Below are 16177 nucleotides of genomic sequence, written 5' to 3'. Positions count from 1 at the left end.
GATACTGTATTTTTTCTCTTCACCCCTAGAAACTCACCCCACTGAAGTGGTGAGTTTGCACCATGCACCTGCCAGCATGGCCAGCTCTGAATTTTCACATAAGCATCATCTTCAAGTACTGCAATGTGCTATTGTCTTCCCTCTCCAGGAAAAAAAACAAGCTATTTTGCCTAAACTTCCCTTTGGTCTACTCACATCCCCATCTACTCTAATTCAACCCACGTTTACTGCTGGGCCCTTCTCTCTTTACCACCTTTCTGTAACCTCATACCTGCCTGGTCCTTCTCTTCATTTGTAAGCCCGTTCTCACTTGTCCCTTTCACCTTGTTTCTGTCCCTCACGTTTCTCACCATTGTCCTGTCCTGCTCACCCTGGCCACCAGGAGGTACAATTCTAGGGGAAGTCCTGCTCAGTCCTGCAGAACCTCAGGTAAATTTAATGATCACCCTCTAACAAGCCTTTCACGATAACAGTCAAATGAAGTCAGCCATGGTAACTTAGGAAAATTTTTATTAAGATGACATGAAAAAGAAGTATTTTTGGCTTGAAGTTAAATCTGTCTCTCACTTAAGTTCCTGCTCCAAATTCTGACAATTATCAGTATATAATTTATAAACATGTTGAGCATGGGCCAAGGGCAAAACGATTTTGTTTTCATTTCTGTCTTGGAAATGCAGAAAACATTTTAACTGAGATGACCAAGATAAGTCTGACATCTGGCCAAGAAGCCGTCTTCGAAGAGATCAGGAATAAGCAAGAGCAGTTCATCCTTCCACCAGATTAAAATGACGGCAAAACCACAGCCTGAAATGAGTCAATGTCTGGAGATGTCTATTTGCATCAATAGACTATACAGAAAATAAAGGACAATGAGGATTAAATGATTCTAGCAAGCAAGTCAGATTAGTTCCCCCTTCTAATAATTTGTTTTGACGTTGAAAAGTACAAAAAAAGTTAGAAATATGAGTCTTTTCAGAAGAGCATGTGATTTTAAATATTATTTTGATTATTCAGTGCATATATTGATATCCTTAAGAGCATGTTTTTGAGAACATTAGTGCCTCTTTTTGTATGTCTCTGGACCACCCTTTCTGTACACCGCTGTACTGAGGATTTAAAAGAAAACAGCTCTGAACACTATTCTCTGAACTTCCAATACTTTTATCCCAGGTTTTCAGCACATTAAAAACATCAGTGAGAATTAGAAAAAAAAAAAATAGAAAGAGTAGTTTGGCTACAATTATGACTCACACTGCAAAACTGCAAATTATAATAGAGCATCGATCCCATGCTTTGTAGAAAGCTCTGCAATACATGTCTGCACTGCCCACAAGCTTGCTTGCATTAACAGTGACATAAAAACGCTGCTCATGTTATGACCACGTACACAGTGTTTGATGCCAGTGATCTGCACACAGTCACACAGATGAGGGGATGCAGTACACAAGCTTTTGATAGCAGCACATGTTCTCGTCTCAAATATTACCATGTCTCCCATTTCATGGGCTAAAGCTGTAAAGCAGTACTGCAGGATATGCAGGTTGATTAGTGCAAGCATGCCCTGTTCAAAAGCTGTAAGTGCAAATCACTTACATTGCTGATAGATTTATGCAAAGCTTCACCGAGACAGTGCCGCTATGAAGGAAAGATCACAGGAATAAAGGGAAACATTCAGAAATCAACTAAGTAAAAGAAAAAGGGATAAGGAAGGAAGGGTAAACACAGAACATTAATTATAATTCCATCAGAGAAAAATAAGTTGAAAGCCATCTGGAAAAAATATGAGTATGTTGCTTTGACTTAGTCTATAAGCTACTGAACACAGAACAGAATGATGTCGTTTACCATGTTATGTTTCTGACATACAGTATAGCATTATCTCTTTAACATAATGTTACTATATAGACATATGGTACACAGCGGAAGACTTTTGAAGTTATCCACTTGTTTTCTCTTCTCCTTTATGGCAAAATAATTTTGGGAAGAAATCATTAAGTACATGAACAGACACTATATAAGGGCACAATCAACAATCATCTGTGTCTCTTAAACATCACAAGCATATTAAATACATCATATTAAAGATAAAATTTCACTGCTAAAGGGCAGAAAATTAGTTTAGTCTTTAATGAAGACACTTCTATTAAAATATTTCATCTTAAAATTCAGAACCAAATGGGTACATAAAAGACTACTCCTGAAAGTCTCCAGCAATAAAATGATTTAATGTACCACTTATACTAGTGGTGATTACTAATGAAAAGCAAAAAATCCCAACATATTGCCAAGTAAATGCTCTATGAAATATTATTGATCATATAAATAATATACATAGTTCGTTCATATGTATATAAAAATGCCTGTGTATTTATATATATGAACCATGTGGATAAACACACACACATGCACAGACAGAGTCATCAGAAATTAAGTGAGAACAATTTCAAATCCAGCATGACCACTTTCCCCTTTTGTCACAGGTCAGTCAAGAAAATGGCTTTCTCCAGGAGACAGCAAGTATTTGACATCAGCCTGAAAGCCTACAGATGGGAACTATTAGATAACACTTTGCCAAAAAACAAAAAGAAATTGTTATTCAGTCTCAAGAATCTAAAAAAAGGCACAACATAAAAATATATTATTGTGAAATATCCAAAGTGAGCTTATTAAAATTACGGAGAGTTATAAGCATTAATTTTCTATGCAAGAAAGAAACACTAGGAGGCATCATACTCCAGCAGACAAGGCAAGAGATCAGCATCTAACAGCTCCAACTTCAACACCGGACTTTGACACTGCTAGTCTGAACAAATCCACCCAATTTTTCTGTGCTTCCTTTCCCATCTATTTGATTTGTTTAGGAACAAAGCTGTTACGAGCAGGAATGATCTCCTGCCAAATAAATGTTCACTTTCTAGAACATTTGGGACTTTCTATTGCTGGATGTATCTATGCAGCACTGTGGTATGACTAAGAAATACTTAGACTTTACACCTGAAGCAGAAAAGTTCACATTGTACCACACTGAAGAGAAGTTCCAAGTAAAAATAGAATCATATAGGCTAGTCAATTGGTATGGGGGCTGATTCAAGCAAAACGTGTAGCAATTTAATCAGATGCAGCTCCATATTCAAAAGTATGCAGAACACATTCAGAATGCAGAACTCCAAAATAACACTGGTTTAAGTGTTATTAAGAAATTTCATAAAAATTCCAGACATCCTTATGAGTACTTCCGCAGCAAGGTCCATCCATGTTCTGGAGAAGAAAAATGTTAAGAAGCAAAAAGACTGCAGGCATAATTATCACTGTCTGTATGTCTGTGATGGGGAAAAGTGATGATTAAGAAACAAGAAGGTGGGTTTAACTATCACTCTATTTCTACAGATTGGAATCTGAGATTTAGTTTGTGATGTTACTGTGGTATTAGAAACCCTTGCTCAATTCTCTCTGAAATCAGGCTTTGTAGATATGGGGTGTGCAAGTGAATTAATTTACTTCTTGAAAGTACAGAAACTTCTGAAAACACATCTCTACTTGGTATATATGTATTAGCTAACCTGATTTCACTTGATTTTGCTGTCTCATTTTTCAGTAGAAGTACTATCTTCTCCACCCTCAGCATATGCAAAGCTAAGCCTCAGATGTAACCAAGAGAACTTCATCATGACCCAGACGACCAGCACAGGTGCAGCAGAGAATATAATCTACATCTTTATATGTACCAGCTTTAGAACCCACTGATCATTGCAGGCTACTCAGCAGGACTGAAAGACTTTGTAAGCAGTACATGGGACAAGATTCTTTCAACATCTCTCCTAGAAGAGCTGAGTTTTCAGTTTAGTTGGGCAAATGTATGTTGCAGTAAAGAATAGATTTAGTGATTTGAAACTGTTCAAGCTTTGTGTTTGCTTATTGTAATGAACAGTTGTTTGTGTTCTCATCACAGCTGTCACAGGGGCCATTCTTGGTGATGAAATGGTGTCATTTTCCTTAAGAAGGACATTTACTGCACCAGTGTCATTTTCACATTTTCATTCAGTTACCTTCCTTCCTGCAGGACATTAACTTATTGAATGCATGGAAGTTCTCTTATTTATGGTTTCTCTGAAATAAAAATTACTTTCAACCAGATTAGAGAGGCCTGACACTGAATTTCAGCATCAGTCTTCGTATCACCCAAAGATCAGTTATGTAACACTTTTCCCTCACTGACATTTCAATGTCAAATTGTGTCACAATCTGACTTTGCTATACGGTTTACTGAATTTTCAAAACACTGCTGGCAAATGGGGATTCTCGTGTAAAACCTGAGACCCTAACTGGGAAAGCACCTACTTTACCTGTTTTATCAAAGCAGATCGAGATTGCTACACAGTCTTTGCTTCATTTTAAGAATGACTTCCCAGAGATGCTGCTTACCTTTCTGAAGAACAAACCCTATGCACACCTATCAGACATTAGTAAAGGAAACGAGTTTCTGAGGCGCCTAACACAGAAGCAGGAGGGACCTTTGGCACAAGTCCATTTTATCCAGCTAATAATGGCAACAACAACCCTAAAACTCTCCCTCGAGATACGTCTTTGAAGAGAAGGACTGATTTGTCAGCAGATGCACCGTCTCTGGCTGTGCACTGCTTACGCAGCAGATGACTCCGCAGAGATTTGGAAAGCAGCTGTTTGCTACTACAACGTTTTGTACTTGGCTCGAGGCTTGTGACATGCTAGGAACTGGAGAGCTACATCAAAGTTTGCCCTCTCTGACTGGTAAGAAAAAGCAGCATTTAGAACCCTTTCCCTATCTCAAAACTGAGCAGTTTTCTGATAAGGAAAATGAAGTGTATATATAAGGCATTCTGAAATCTTTAACAATGTCTGGGATCTAACTGGTCCTGATTTCCTCCACGTTTGGAGCGACCCTGAAGGAAGGTGCTATCTCCAGGATATCAGAGGGTGGGAAACTTACCCTCTTGCTTTTAAAAGATGGAGTTTTTCTCTTTTCCAGTTTAGGAATCTGTCAAACTTCTAGGCAAAATCATAGAATGGCATGGGTTAGCCTAGGTATTTTGCATATTTGTATCTGTTTGGATTTTGGAACAAATGCTTTTAATCCAACAAACTGCAGGTTCAATGGTCAGGGGAAAAAACAAGTGCATTTGAATGTCCTCATATTTTTTAAAGGTTTTAGAATGGGACTAGAGCTTCATTCATTTATTTGTCATAATGCTGTCAGGATTTTAAAGATTATATACACATCTTGACTAATTTTTCCTGGAGCACAGAAGTATCATTGCCCTTAATCTCAAATTTTAATCACCTGCTGACTGTCAAACAAATTTTGCCCCATCTGTTAAGTTCTCTCTCGTTCCTTACAGGGTTCGCTGTTCGCATTGGTTTTGAACCAAAAGTAAAAGCTACTCAAGCAAGTACAGAGAAAACAGGCTGAGGGAAGTGTTTTAAAATTAAAACTGATGCTTGCCAGAGTCTTTATCTTACATTCAAGGCAAAAACATATATAAATATAGGATTAAAATTTCATTTTGGGGATGGCATTACTATTGGATTTGGCTTAGATTTCTATTTACCAGTTTTGGAAGTGGGAACTTCCAAATCTCAAATTAAACTTTTTACTCATGCACAGTACTAAGAATTTAATGTTCTTTTCATCCATTGACAAATAGAATCAGAAGTCTTTCCATCTCCTCCAGATTTACTGCCAAACAAAAACTTGTGACATTAAATTTCAATTAGAAGTTTAGGATCAGGTAGACAGGTTTCTTTGGATATGAACATTAGCTTCAAACATTAGCCTAGGTGTATTTTTTTAACTCAATTAAACACAACACCATGGAAGAAAAAAAATGAAGGAACCAAAAGAGAGATAAAAAAAGTCTAGTAAGACATTTATTATAAAACAGAGAACAAACTCACACTTGTTAGTATTCCTACTGTGTCCTATTGAAAATACTTTGAAAACACTGATTTGTTCTGTTGCTTTTATTTGCCTGTTTTGCTGAGTAGCTCTTAATTGTAAATGGTCTTTAATGAATTTCCTCCATTATATTCAGAATCTTTTAAACAAAGAGTAAAATAATGATGAAGGCGTGGGCTGGGCTGAACGAGCTCACCAAAACCAAAGGCTCGTAACGAACAGCTGAATTAGGCATTTGTTAGGCATTTGTTAGGCATTTGTTTTCATGGCCAGGCTTCAGACAACACTGCAATGACCAATGTGGACAGAACAAATGCACCAACTCATCATCAGGATCACATCTCTGCAGAGAACAGGGAGCAGCCCAGAACAAGAGGGATTCCTTATTGAGAAGCAGACAGTCATGAAACCAGGGGAAGCACCCTCAGTAGCTGGCTGTCTGAGGGCTGCAGTGAGTCTGGACTATGAGATTATCCACATGTTCGTGTGGAGCAGTTTCTAACTTGTTTAAAGCGTAGGTTTCCCACTTGGAGTACAGGAGTACCCATTCTTCTAGACCAGTGGTGAGTGGCAGGATGCACACAGACAATGGATCTAGGCAGAAACTCCCAAATCTCCCCCAATTCTCTGTGAGGCCTGCCTGAGTTACAGCACAGTCCCATTAAGACCACAGTTTTGAGACCTGTCTTAACCTGTCAAAGTTTTCAAGAGTCAAAGAAGGCATGCTCCTTTGGAAAAACAGGTATCTACAGATTGAAGAGGAGGCATAAAACATTACCCTGAACTGCATTCCAGGGTGCCTTCTGCTCTTTGCTCCCTCCTTGGTAAGATATTTCTTTTTATTCTTTTGGATTTCCACACATTAGCTTTTTAAGTGCTTTTTAAATCTTGCCTAACATCCCTTACCATCCACTAGATGTCATGGTAGCCTTACTAGTATTATTGAATACAAGAATTACCAAAGCAAATTAAGAGGGAGTCATGTGAAGTTTACTTCCACTCTGTTTCTGACAGACAAGCTGTTAGACAGGGTGTTCAGGACCATATCAACTGACAGGGAGCTGAGTAAAATGATTCTGTGCTGAAAGTTTATCTCCCTTCTTTCTGGAAACTGATACAAGGTACGTGCAGGTTACTTCTTGTAGAATTTTCCAGCATCCATTGGACAGGAAATCTTCTAATGCAAGGATTACCCAGGCTGTGGAACAGGCCAGTAATCCTTGTGCTGGGGAAAGAAAGTAGCATTTCCTGATTTTGCTAATGTGGATGCACATCAGCTCTGCAATAAGCACCTTTACACGGGCAAGTAAAGATGGAGCAGTAACTGCCTCTGAATGAAGCCTGATCAAAAGCCATTTACAGATGTGCACAGGAGCTCAGGGACTTTTCTCAGCACTCCATCAACAGCAGTATACTCAGGATTTTTAGACCAATATGTTAAGACTAAGTTTGTCATTTCCTGAAAACTATAGTTTGAATAATAACTACATCAGAAGGAAATATTTACGTTTTTATATAAGTCAAAGTTCCTCCTATTTACTTTTGACAGTTTAAAAAGGAGCACACCATCACAGAAACAAACTCTGAAGAGGAAGCCTCAACATATTTTTCAAAAAAGGAGTCTTTGCAGTAGGAAAAATTAACAACAGCTACTGAAATGTATGTAGTATACTTTTGTCCATTCTTGCTGTACAACTTCTGATCTTTCTTTCTGATATTTTCTTAATAGAAGACGTATCTTTGGTGTGAAAAGTTGACAAAGTTAAGAAAGAAGAATGTCACACTAATGCTTGGCCATGTATGAAGCTACTTAAGAATGGGAAAGCTAAATACAGGAAAAAATAATGACAAAAACACTTACTTTACTGAAACGTGTTACTGAAAAGTAAGGAAGATGGGAGAATCAATATTGATGGGAGAATCTCAAACATAGAAAAGCCCATCCACAATGAGAACCCTTGATTCAGTTTACTGAAAGAAACGTATCACAAGAGGAAACAGATAAGAATACAAATCTTAACCCGTACGTTTCAGAGCCCAGAACTGAAGGCTGCACAAGACTTCCAGGCAAAAGAGAGAACATGCTCATGCTTTCAAAAAAAAAAAGAAAACTCCAGCCATTTTAGCCCTGGCTGAAACTTTCTCAGCAGTAAAATGTTTTTAAGAAAAGCGTTAAAACCCCATTATAGAGCTAAGAGGAATGGAAAGGAGCTAGCATATCTGAATTCACTGCATATTTCATTATGAAACTCGAGTGGATTGATGTAGAAGTACTTGGTGTAATTCACAGGGAAAAAAAGGAAAAGCACTTTCTTTTTTGTTTTCTAGAATAATTTCTCATATCAGAGATAAAAACTACACACTTGGTCTCTAGACACTGATCTAGTTAAAGCACCAACCACACTTAAGTGTAGATGGTGCTTTGCAACCGGCAAGAATGTGTTTAAGCACTTAATCAGCTGAGTAGCATTTTATCTCAAGAAAATTATTTTATTCATAACAAAGCTACACTGTTAGAATATAATCTGACGTGCATTCTGTGAGGGACCACTTAGCATTACTGGTATGAAAGCAAAACTTTTACCTAGCTTTATGCAAGAGCTAGATTCCACCTACCAAACGTGAAACAAATAGAAACAGCCGAAATTTGTAGATCAGAATAACATAATTTTAAAAACTCCAATCAGCTTAGTACACTTTATGGGCATAATTCTTTTGATTGAAACCGTTTGGTTTGGGGGTTTTTTAAATTAACATTTATATCTGTGTCTCTTCATTCAGTTTCCCAGCACCAGTCAGCAACATTCCCAGGTGGGCATACTCTATGTTGTATTTTTCTACAGTATAGGTAACTATATTTAAGCCTGTTTTTTCAGCTCTTCAGCCCTGTATGATTACATAACCATTCCTATACTTCAAGTTAGGCTACACATTTCTTTGTATCTTGTTTTAAAATCAAATCAGAGGTGCATCAATACATATTAGAAAATTGCACCTGTATTGATGAGCATTTAATTTCTGAATTCAACATTTATGAACAGAAATTATACAATTAAGCAACGAACCTCTAGACACTTTCTCAGCATAAAGAACACACTTTGGCCACATTTGCTGTCAAATCAGGATTTACAAATTATTTAGCAGAGACCCTGACTATTGTTTTGATAAATTATAATACTACTGGTATAGAGCAGACCACTATTTCAGGTGTAAAAATCTGAACTGCAGAAAGAGAAGCTGGATTCCCTCTCCTCCTTATTTTATACAGGCTTCATGCCTTTCAAATGGGTTTCAAATACATATTCCCACAAATTAAAACCAGGATGTAACAAATCCACAATTTCACAGCCCTACTGCAATATCTCAGGCAGTTCTAGTTCAGGGCAGAATTTCTAAGGCATTCCAGGACCTGCTCATTTCAGTACCTTATCAGTTCTGGAGGAGGAGACAGAGGAGCATCCTTATAGAGTTTGTGGGTGACACCAAGCTGGGAAGAATAGAAGGTGGAGGACAACACAGTGGAATGGACACCATACATTGAAAGACAGGGCTGCCATCCAGAGGGACCTATCTAGGTTATAGGTATGGGCTGGCAGGAACCTCACAAAATTCAGCAAAGACAAATGCAAAGTCCTTGACACAGGAAGGACCAAACCTGTGCACTGGTCCATACCAGGTCACAGATCTGCTTTGCACAACCTCGTTGATGGTAGGCTGAACATGAACCAGCAGCATGGTGTGACAGCACTGAGTGCCAGCAGCACACTGGGCTGTAGAGCAACCAGTAGTTTGAGGGAAGGGGTCAGTGCCTTCAACCTGGCGCTTACTGCACCTCACCTGGAGGGCATATTCTGTCTCCTCCTCCAGCTCATTCAGCTTTGGTACAAGACACATGTTGATAAACTTGATCATATTCAATGGAGAGCTACCAACAGGAAGGCTGGGACTGGAACAGATATCCTTCTGAGGTAACTCTATTTGCTCAGGCTAAAGAAGAAATGGTTTTGTGGGACTTTATACCTTTCCAGTACCTATGAGGTAGTTACAGACAAAGTGGACCTAGCCTTGTTACGGTGGAGAACAGCAGAACAATGAGAGGCAACAATCAAACGGAAAGAGAGAAGGTTCTGTCTAAATATAAAGAAGAAATTCACTATGAGGATAATTAAGCAGTAAATTAGATTATATTCAGAGATGCTGTGGAATCTTCACCCTTAGAGGTTATTCAAGAGCTGACTGGACAGAGCCTTAAGCAACCTGGTTCTAATTCAGTGCTGACTGATTTGAGCAGCCTCCTGAGGCCTCTTCCAGCCTAAGCAAGTCTGTGATTCTGTGATTCAGGTCACTACAATTCTCAGAGACTACCTTTTTTGTACTGCAGTCAGGAGGAACGTACTACAAATCCATTTCTCCAAGAGTTAAGTCACCCATCTTTTATGCTATGGTCTGGAATTCTCTCTCCTCCAGGTGTAACAGATAAAATACAGATTCCTACAGAGAGAAAGCTTAACTCCCTACTACCAACACTAATTTTTCAATCTTTATTAAATAGCTATTCAGCTCAAACAGTGGTATGGAAAAGCCACAGCTGGTTTGAAAAAAATAGCAGTCCTCACATGCTATAATCTCTTTGCATACAGTTCTGATACAGTAAAAGGAATTTTAAAAAAAGAAAAATGCAACCATTTTGCACATGGAAACCTTTTCCCATGTCTGAAAATTCTCTAGTAAATTCTCCTTATTACAGTTAGCTTTCTGATTCCAAAATGTCTTGCACAGGCAGAAAAAAAAGTATATTTGCAACATACTAATTTTCCATTATGAAACTGTAGGTTAGATTTAACATGGTATTTTTTAAAGGTAGAGATAAAAGTATGCTAAAACTATGGAAAGTTTAATATGTCCCTTTCTAGGCTTCCCAAATTAGACAGCAAATTAAAAGCCATCCCACAATAACACCCTGGAATCACAGTTATTTAATGAGTTCCAAAATCTGTTACTCTCACTTTAAAATGTGTTTGTTCATTATCAGGTATTTCTTCAAACTGGAGTCAATAAAACCAGTTCTACAGCATTTATGGTTTGGAAAAAGTACAAAGCAAGTATTTTCTTTGAATTATCTAACATAACTGAGATTATAAATTTGAGTTACCATTAAAAAAACCTCAGTACTTACACAAAATTATCCCAAAATAATGTTCAAAATCACTTAAGACATAGCTGTAATAAATGTGTCATAGAAACTGAGGGATATTTTGACTTCTGAGAGATTTGTACAGTGTTATTCTTGTACACATAGAAGATTATTATTTTTGTAAATATAGGGGATACCTCTAAAGTCCAAACAATTAGCATTGGTAGATATTTAACAGCACAACAGCTGAGCTGACAAAATCAAAACAATCTTGTAGTGAAGAAGTGAGACTGTCAACATCCTCTCCCTCATCCCCTCAAACCTGTAAAAAGTTTTATTCACATTTAACGTAAAGATCAACATTCATATAATTAATGCTATCTCCACATATTATTTAAAATATTTGATAGTGATTAAGTTAAAAAGCCCTATGCTAACAAATTTCATTTCAAAGCTGGTAATAAGCCACCAACAATTAAACTGTAATGGCTTTCCAGTTTTCAAAGACACCATAGTTACCTGGTCTAAAAGATCTTCAACCTTTTTTTGCCATCCATCCCTTGCTGCATTTTTTTCACGTTCTTTCAGCTGCAACAGCTGAGTCATGGCTGCCTTCTTGTCCTCTTCATGCTGCAGCCTCAGCTCTTCACGAAGTTTATTACATTCCTGTCTGAAAACAAAGGTCAAATAACTAAAATGCAGTGGGACCTTGTGCAAGAAGTGAGAAAGAATCAAGACCTCATTAATAATTGGAAAATCTTAAATGACAGAAACCTTTGCTTTATACTTCATTTGATAGTACATTTGCATATAATACACAGTTCATTTCTTATTAAAAAATGTAAGAAAAAAAGTAGTACTTGCCGAAGATTTTCTGTCCATTTTATTTCTAAGTCACGTGCCATTCTGTCAACTTTGAACTTTTCCTCCTCTCTCATGGCAGCAATCATTGCCTCATGCTGCTGTCTCTCCTGATCTAGTTCTCCCTGCAAATACAAACTTTACAATAGAGACTGATCAGCAGCAAAAGTGTATTTCAAACATGAAGTGAGTGTATTTAGAATAAAAATATCAATTACAATTGGCTCATAAATTTGAACTACAGCTTCTTCAGTGTGAAATTCCTAGTTATGCACAATTAATGCCTATACATCTCCTGATATTTCTTACTTGCGAAACAGAAGTCTGTATTCCTATAAAAAGCAATTTTCCAATAAGTCATTCTGCAATCTTTTCAAATACCATTACGTTGAATCATGGAATAATTTATGTTGCAAAGAACCGCAAAAGGTCAACAAGTCCCATTCACTGAAGGGCTCACTTCAGAATTAGAGCAGGTGGCTTAGGTCCTTGTCAAGAATGCTTTGAATTTTATTTTTTAAATTTTTTTAAGCATCAAATATCCAGTATTTGAATTTCAAAGCCTGAGCTATCTGTACGTGATACAAATTTCATGTATACCTTCTTTCTGTTTTTTGATGGGACAAGCCTGCTAGAAACAAGGTTTCACAGTCTGAACACAGAGAACACCATCCTTAAAAATTCCCACCAATTTCTGCTGAAATTTACCATACTAGAATAGTATTAGGTACTACCTAGAAATCTTACTTACATTAATGTTGTTCTGCAGGGCTTGCTTCATTCATGAGAAGCAAACATAACCCTCTAAATTGAATTAATACTTTTTGAAATGAGACCTTTTCTGCCGCACTTTGATATATTTTAAAATCTGTTAAGATGTTATTGCTAGTAACCTGAATGTTCAAATGATAGTAACCTACTATGTATGAATGTTTAAATGTTTTAATAGGTGAAGAGAGCAATACTAGTTCATAAGAACATTTAGAGACATTATAAAAAATACAGAGGAAGTTATAATCTGTAATATTGTGTACCTCTAATGTCTGTAGCTGAAAAAAATAAAAAAATATACCAATATCCTGTTTCAGGCTGGTTTTGTTAAAAAAAATATGGAAGCAGGCTCAGTGAAAAAAAATTTTTATAATATTTGCTGCTCTACTTCAAACACTTCTTGTGATCTTGCAAATGTACATTATTTACTGCAGAAACAAAAATGAAATATTTACCCAGTGCTGCAGTCAATGAGCTATTGACAGACTAACTGACAGTTCTATTTCCATCTAAGCCAATTAAAATGACGATACATTTGTGCCTAGGCAAATTAATTGCTTAATGGTATAAAGTGGTCACATTTTCTAAGTGACAGTCTCCAATCTTTCAAGATATCATAGCCCATTTCTAAAAATTTTTCTCAAATCTTTACTGAAATTCTAAATTTGAGTCTGAAATGAAGACTGTGTCCATTATCCAAGGAAAACATGGCATAGATGTATTCAAAAAACTCATCAAAAAGGTTTCTGTGAATTCCAGAGCTAGTAAGCTCTGGACCTTGTTTTGCATCAGGACATGAACTGTCTGGAATTGAAAGTTTTAACTCATAACCTTTCATGAAATTCCATTAAAACTCTGAACATATTTTGTATGTAGTTTTGGCAGCTACAATTTACATTAACCACACAAAGATATGCTTGCAGCACTACATGTTAAGTACTAAAATTGTTCTGAAAACAAAAAACACCCACTCCAAAGCAAACAACCAATAAAATAAAATTTTAAAAAATCAAATCCCACACCAACCTATCCTATTTTCCATTTTTTAAATTCTCTGCCTGAAATAGAAATCTCTTCTTTGATGAAGCCACATTAAGCTCCTTCTATCAGGTGTACACCATAAAACACTTCTAGCCATTTTAAAAACAAGACCAAAATCGCTGTGACCATCCTTTACACAATTTATTCTCCACCAGCATGGTTACCTCAACACTATACAGTGAATCTGTGGTCTCTCGCAGTCTTGCTCTAGTTAATTCTAGCTCTTTCTGGAGTATTTCCTGAGCTTCTTGAAGACTGGAGATGTGTCCTTCCGCAGTCCCGAGGCCTTGCTCACTTTTTCGTACTAGGTCTTGCAGACGACACACCTGCGACGTGACAAAAAAAGCTGTAATTTCCATGATTATTGCTAATGGCAGCCAAGCCATCCTGGTGTTTCCTAATTCTGATCCAGACAAATTTTTAGTTGCACTGCCTGTTCTCCGTTAGTATCACTTAATGCTTCTGTATTTAAAAACAAATTCCTGTAATATTATAAAAGCAAAGACTCAAAGGATTTTTACAAGTAAAAAAATATATCCAATGTGTGTTTGATGTACATAGGGGCTGCATAAAAGACCTGAAATTGCCTGTAACTTTACCATGAAAAAGTATGTTTTAAGCAAATTAATGAGAAACATTTCAAAATACATAAACTCTAATCTAATATATAACTTAACTTGTGTTGGGGTTAAAGTTTCTCTGTTTGCAGATTGCTACCTGTCCAGCCTGTTTAAAACTCAATCTAACACCTCTAGAGTATAATGTAATAATTTTCTTAACTGCTATGCAACAATACTCTTTTTTTTCTGCCTGTTTGTGCTTCAGCTTCTCATCTGTAAAATGATGATACTATACTTCTTTGCTTCAAATAAAAATATGAGGGACTGAACATAGTTCACCAGCTACAGGAAAGAAAAAGCTTTTTAGGTATGTAGGTTGGAAAAACAGAAAAATGGGAGGCAGGGAGTAACAAAGAACAGCAGCTAATTGGAAATGCATTGTTTGCAGAAGCAATAGTCTATGCTATTGTCTTTGTATGTTGAGATAAATTCATTCACAGAGGGACAAGTGTCCCAAGAAAAGACTAGCCTTTGGTTTACAAGCATGGACAGGTAAGAATTATAACCACTCTTCCTTTGGAAGAAGGAATAATTAGAAAAATTTGTTAGAATAATTACATACAAATACTGCTTGTAATACACACAGAGACAACCTATGAAGTGTTTAAAAAGAGGAACTCCTCCTTTCCTCTCAGAAAGGAATCCAAAATTTCTTTGGCATGAGAGGCATGTCTGTGCTCCTTTGAGTTATATTCAAACAACCGATAATTCCCTACAAAGCCCTGCTACCTGAAGGAGAATCCCTACAAGAAAAACTGCCCCCAAAATTGGTATCCTGGCAGTGCAGTGCTGTCTATGTATCTGATAGTAGCAAACCACTTGCATCAGTATGAATAGCAGTCCTGTAGATCTAAAGGATATGGGAGGAGGCAGGAATGCCACTCATAGGGCTTAAGATATATTCTGCTGTTGACAAAGCAATGATGGAGGCTGTTTATAATGACCTTTAGTAACACCATCAGAAATCCTTTGCATGGAGACAGCAAATCCTTAGATCACTGTGCTAAGTGACACAAACATATCATCATTCTAAAAGGCCTTGGCTGGTCTACAGTGAAAGGAAACAAATCTACAGCCAGCCTCATCCTGAGACACATGTGAGAAAGCCACTATCTTGACTTAACCCAAACTCTCAAAAAAATCTCTGGCAAATATTTAAGATTACACTGCTCTTAAATAGCTTAGCACTAGAAGCAAGCCTAATGAGGCTTCAATCTTCTCTCATCCTTTAGCTAAGATAATTGCTACCAGAAAGTCTGTCAAAAAGAAAAGAGGATGGCATAGGTTCAAAAGCAGCTTTCTCAGCAGGGAAGATAGAACTAAGCTAGCATCCAGAGAAAGTAATAAATACAAGCCTACCGTTAAATGACTTCTGTAACTTAAAGCAAACCAAAAAAAGGAAGCAACAGTAGCAATATAACATCTAAGCTAATGATGTGTCAAACAAATCACAGGGAAGTTTTTCTAGGTCAGTGGAGGCATTGAGAAACTGTTGTTAGTTGTCAATAGAGATCTAAGGGTAAGCTGTGGTTGCAAGTGAAGCGTTTCTTTCATGTGCTCAAGATAAACAGAGTAATGAAATAAAACATATCTCCTCTGTACTACATGGAGTGGATTTACAGACCAAGAATTTATTGCCTGTATGCTTTCTCTCTTTCTTTCACTATGCAAAATATACTGTATTACACTTATCCTGGCATAGGATTGTATATAAACTCAAATATTGGACAGCAGCTGGACCTAGCTCCCTATTTTAGTCTCCTATTCCGCAGCTATGCCTCTGTTTGGTTAATTCAGTGTTCTGATGAATTTCCCAAG

The 16177-nt window shown here is 37.1% G+C and overlaps 1 protein-coding gene across 1 annotated transcript in view; it reads right to left on the bottom strand.

Annotated features, from left to right (window-relative positions):
• FAM184A (family with sequence similarity 184 member A) overlaps positions 1 to 16177 on the bottom strand; it is a 74522-nt gene that overhangs the window by 18808 nt on the left and 39537 nt on the right. Inside the window, exons 7-9 of the mRNA XM_069010905.1 lie at positions 13904 to 14065; positions 11927 to 12052; positions 11586 to 11732 (exon numbers count right to left, since the gene is read on the bottom strand). Of these exons, the coding sequence (XP_068867006.1) occupies positions 11586 to 11732; positions 11927 to 12052; positions 13904 to 14065 (435 nt within the window). The remainder of the gene's footprint in view (positions 1 to 11585; positions 11733 to 11926; positions 12053 to 13903; positions 14066 to 16177) is intronic.

Source organism: Aphelocoma coerulescens, chromosome 3, assembly GCF_041296385.1.
Source record: "Aphelocoma coerulescens isolate FSJ_1873_10779 chromosome 3, UR_Acoe_1.0, whole genome shotgun sequence".
Taxonomy (NCBI): domain Eukaryota; kingdom Metazoa; phylum Chordata; class Aves; order Passeriformes; family Corvidae; genus Aphelocoma; species Aphelocoma coerulescens.
The sequence above is the reverse complement of the archived record's forward strand: the minus strand, read 5'-3'. Positions and strand labels throughout refer to the sequence as shown.